Genomic DNA, 4,844 nt, shown 5'->3' with positions numbered 1-4,844 from the left:
GCTAAAATCACTAAAAATACTTGAAGTAATATCTTTTTTCACATTTTTTCGGTATCTCTTGTTGAAAAAATAATGAACATAAAACATTTAATTAATGTGGAATGTATTTGAATTCAGTTTTGCTCACTTTTTGCTGAATTTTCAAAAGTAATAAGATCATGTCACATACACTAGCGTTTTGTCAGCGGCAGTCGTACTAATCACAAATGTCAAACCGTCTCTCTTGTCAAACACAACTGAGAACTGCAATGTTTGGTTGATGAGTCGAAAAATACATTTATTGACTAGGTGAATATAAATATTGAAATAATACATATTTGGTGCGAATAGTCAAAATTAAATACATTTATATTCAAGGAAAACAAGGAGATTAAGTTTTTTGTACGCATAAAGCGTAACAAAAATCATTCAAGTTCTGCTCTGAGTAAATTGCGTTGACGCAAATTGAATCCAGTTGCACTGGCTGGCATTTTGCAAATGGTGAGTTGATTTGATTTTTAATTTTTCTTTTCACACAGTTTTTGATTGCGTTAATTTACACATTTATCATCTCTGGTAATGTTGACGAAATTTTTGTTCATAATCATGAACACTAATTGAGGTTATATTTGAAGTTACGGCAGATTAAAGCAATTTCTCTATTTCAAGGTGCAAAATACGGTTCAAGCGTACAAACAACTGGCTTAAAACGAGATGTCTACCGGTAACTACGATTATTTAGTGAGAAATATTGGGCATTTCTCCAATTTTTATTATTTTTCTTCCAGAACAAAGCGATGACTCTAATGCACATCTACATTCGGACAGTGCCACTGTTTTGCGGCAGAAAAATCGAGCCAATCGGAAAATTATTACTTACGTTCCCGTCGAAGCAGTTGGGAAGAAATCATCAGATACAAAGGGCTTTACTCTGTTGAGAGCTAAAGATACGGTTGATGCTTTGAATAATAAATTGAAGCGGTACAAACACGGTTTTGAAATTCCGAAATCAATTGCCAGAAAAATTAAGCAGCGGCGCATAAGTCAATGGAATGAGCAAAATGATGCCGTTATTGACGAAAATGATGAAAATTCAATGGGTATTGAAGTCACCGAGGAGATTCACAAATTAAATCAAAAACATCGAAAAAGAAATAGAAATAGAAAGAGTGAACCGCAAAAATCCAAACGTTCAAAACTGCATACTCAACCAAGTCCATCTCCAGGTCAAGCTACCGTTGACCCTCAAACCGATACATACGATACTTTTTGGAAAGTAAGAGCAAATTCATTCAGCACATTTTTGTTTGATTTCTTCGAAGTAAAATCACGGAGTGAAGATATGTCGAGACTTTTTGTCAAATGTTTGCTGTGTTCAGGCGATAAGGAACTACTTTCTTGTGTGTACGGCAACAATTCAAATTTGAAGGCCCACCTCGAATCAGTGAGAAATTAATTTTTTTTAAATTTTTATTCTTTTTATATTAATCGACATAATTTATATTCCCAGATGCACAGAGAAGCTTTTGAAGAGATAGAAAATTCTTATTCTGTGTCAAAGTCACAATCGGTTTCAGCTCGAACATCTAAAAAGTTAACAAAATCTGAGCTACTAGACGAAGTTCTTCGATTTATCATTAAGGATAACATTCCTGTTGTTAAAGTCGAAAGTCCCCATTTAAAACGACTTCTTGAAGGTAAATCCAGAGAAAATCGATGAATTCACTTTATAAATTGTTTGATTTTATACATCTATATAGTATGTTTTGGAGGAGAATTAAAACCAGGTGAAAACCATACTGATGAGAGTTCTCAAAATGAAAATAACATTGATTCAGAAGTGAAAGACGGTACAAAAGGCCTTTTCTCCAGTAAAACAGCAAAGCGACGTATTTTGGTATCTATTGATAGTATAGTTTGTTAGCGAGTGACATTTTAACTTAATTTTATTAATATTTTTTTGTTATTTCCAGAAATTAAGAGAGCAACATGTCAATGACTTGAAACGACAGTTCAAATCAATACCCTATTTCAGTGCTACATGTGACATTTGGTCTCGTAACAACCGCTCGTACATCGGTGTAAACGTGCACTATATAGTTGAATCTACTAATGAACTGAAGACGATAATAATCGCTTGTGAAAGATTCCATGGAAGTCATGATCACAAAGCGGTTGCTAAGAAATTGAAAGAAATTTTGGCACGTTACGGTATTTCGAAGAAAGTGGTTGCAATAACAACCGACAACGCAGGAGAGTTTCAATGTGCACTTGTACGATTTGGTAAAAATTACGATGAATTCGTGAATATGGCACGCGAGCGCGAAGATGAATGGATTTGGTTCAACGATGCACTTATGGGGTCTCCAAATGAAGATGATGCAAGTGAATACGTAAGACTTAGCGATCTCATCGATACAACTGGAGTTATATCTCCATTGAGCAAAGATAGTTCACCCGACGAACCTGAATTTATTCTTCATGATATTGTGTTATCTGATGACATAGCGAATGAAGATGATATGGATGATGTGCCACTTCCAAGTCAAATCAAATGTTCTGCTCATACTTTGAATCTGTTGGGAAAAACTGACTCCTTTAATGCTTTGTTAGATGAGAAATATTGTAACGTTTATGGAGAAGTTTTCACGAAATTGAATTTGATTTGGGCAACATCAACATCAAGCCGAGCAAACAGTGAATTAGTCGAAAAGTACCTCGAGCGGAAATTGATAAAACCACACAAAATCCGATGGAACCGAATCTACGATTCGGTAAGTTTTTTTTAAATCAATCGTGAAATCAAACTGAAAATTGATGTTTAATGATAACACCACAAAAATATTTTCTTTCAGATCACAAACATTTTGTCCTTTGACCACGTCTGACAGCTTTGTGCATAGCATTAAATATCACTACATTGACTGATACTGACTATGCATTCATACTCGAGTTTAGATCAGTAATGCGTCCGATAGCAGAAGGCTTGACTGCTTTGGAAGGAAATATTCTTTTTGGATCTTATTTACCTCATTTGTTCGGAATAAAGGCTCAACTCGATCGTTTGAAGAATCAAAAACTACATTTTTGTGAACCACTTTTGAACGCGATATATGACGGTTTCACTGAGCGCTTCAAAAATGTAATGGATCCGTATCACATTCATTCTGTGCCTCTATATTTGGCAATGATAACCCATCCTACGTACAAAATGAGTTACATGGGCCAATTGAGACCAACAATACTGCAAAAACTGAAAAATTTGCTTCTGTCAGCAGCTGAAGAGGTTACACAAGAAACACAAAAGGATAAATTGGTTGAAAATGAAGATGAAAATATGGACTGTTTCGATTCGATGGAAAACGAAGACGAAGGTAAATATTCCAAAATTAAAATGATTTTATTTCTTTTCATTGATCGTATGTTCAGATATCTCAATTTTGTTGTTGGTTTGTCCATTGGTTTCATTTGCCAAAAAAAATCCTTGGGACTAATTGTTGTTTTTAAATTTGTTCGTTTCATAAATTTGGTTTTTTCCACAAGCAGTTTTTTTGTTACGTGAGTATAATAACACGACGTTATTAGAAAGAGAATTTGGTGGATCGCCTATGATAACAGTCGAAATAGCAAACTATTTGAAACAGCCACCAAGCAAAGACTTCCGATGTTTAGATAAGTTTCCTACAATCAAAAAACTGCACCTGAAATACAATTGTATTTCTTGCAATGAAGCAGATGTTGAAAGAATTTTTTCGTTCGCAGGTATACCTTCATGTATGGTTGTGAAGGTGAAGGGAATTTTAGCATTTGATTTTTGATGTGACGTTATTTTATTAGATGAAATTTCCTTTTCTTGTCTTGTCTTGTCTTGTCTTGTCTTGCATTGGTCTCGGTTATGAATAGAAAAGCCATCTGAATTTTGTGTTTTAGAACTCATTTATACTTTTTTCTAATTTTTATGGTTCAAATTGTCTTTCAGGAATGATTTTTTCACCAAGACGGCGTCAAATAAGCGATGAAATGTTCGAGACCCTGCTTATGCTGAAGGTTAACGATTACTGAACTGCAATGGTCAACAAAACTCGGACTGAACATAAACATTGAATGTGATTTTCTTAATGAAACTAAACCAAAAAGAAGTTTGAATCTAATATATATTTATCTATTGGAATAAATTCATATTTTTAAAACAGAAAAAACTGAATTTTGAAATAATTCATATAAATGATCGAATTAATATAAAACGTATAAATGAAAAAGATAATTTAACGGCTATGAATTTTATTTTGCACGTTGTGTGAGCGATGGCGATCACAAAATCTCAAATTAGAAAGCAATATTCGAATAACAGGCTCTATATTTTTCTGTTTTCCTCTTCCACAAATATAAATAAGCGGAAAATTTCTTTCTGTTTCACTTATTTCAAAATTGTTGGAACTTGGCTTTATTCTGTCTGAAATTAATCTGAAATTTGTCGAAAAATCTTTCATTTTTATTGTCTTATATCCTTAGATAGACTTATTCTTTAGAGAAAAAAATATTAATATAGAAAAAAAATAATATTGTTCATGTTATGCAATTAAAAATTCAAACAAACACTACTGTTACAGAAAGCTGTTTGACATTTTCAAATTGACAAGAGAAACCAGAGAAACAGTTTGACATTTGTGACGGCTGCCGCTGACAAAATGTTAGTGAATGTGACATGATCTTATTACTTTTGAAAATTCAGCAAAAAGTGAGCAAAACTGAATTCAAATACATTCCACATTAATTAAATGTTTTGTGTTCATTATTTTTTCAACAAGGGATACCGAGAAAATGTGAAAAAAGATATTACTTCAAGTATTTTTAGTGATTTTAGC

The 4,844-nt window shown here is 33.2% G+C and overlaps 1 protein-coding gene across 1 annotated transcript; it reads left to right on the top strand.

The window, feature by feature from the left end:
• Nucleotides 1–211: 211 nt before the first annotated feature.
• Nucleotides 212–4,140, top strand: LOC129572831 (uncharacterized). The gene is made up of 10 exons (XM_055452932.1): nt 212–288; nt 358–480; nt 649–703; nt 768–1,423; nt 1,490–1,676; nt 1,740–1,876; nt 1,953–2,753; nt 2,835–3,121; nt 3,258–3,353; nt 3,959–4,140. The coding sequence occupies exons 3-8, from the start codon at nt 694–696 to the stop codon at nt 2,865–2,867; spliced, it is 1,824 nt and encodes a 607-aa protein (XP_055308907.1). The 5' UTR covers nt 212–288; nt 358–480; nt 649–693; the 3' UTR covers nt 2,868–3,121; nt 3,258–3,353; nt 3,959–4,140.
• Nucleotides 4,141–4,844: the final 704 nt, after the last annotated feature.

Source organism: Sitodiplosis mosellana, unplaced genomic scaffold (genome assembly GCF_009176505.1).
Source record: "Sitodiplosis mosellana isolate CC-2019 unplaced genomic scaffold, AAFC_SMos_1.0 Smas_scaffold_5580, whole genome shotgun sequence".
Taxonomy (NCBI): Eukaryota; Metazoa; Arthropoda; class Insecta; order Diptera; family Cecidomyiidae; genus Sitodiplosis; species Sitodiplosis mosellana.
This window is presented reverse-complemented; position numbering and strand designations above follow the sequence as displayed.

What these genes read in the sequence shown, in the direction of transcription:
- LOC129572831 (XM_055452932.1), top strand. An exon ending in TGAAGGCCCACCTCGAATCA is followed by an intron (nt 1,424 to 1,489) that starts GTGAGAAATTAA and finishes TTATATTCCCAG; the next exon opens with ATGCACAGAGAAGCTTTTGA. An exon ending in CAGCAAAGCGACGTATTTTG is followed by an intron (nt 1,877 to 1,952) that starts GTATCTATTGAT and finishes TGTTATTTCCAG; the next exon opens with AAATTAAGAGAGCAACATGT.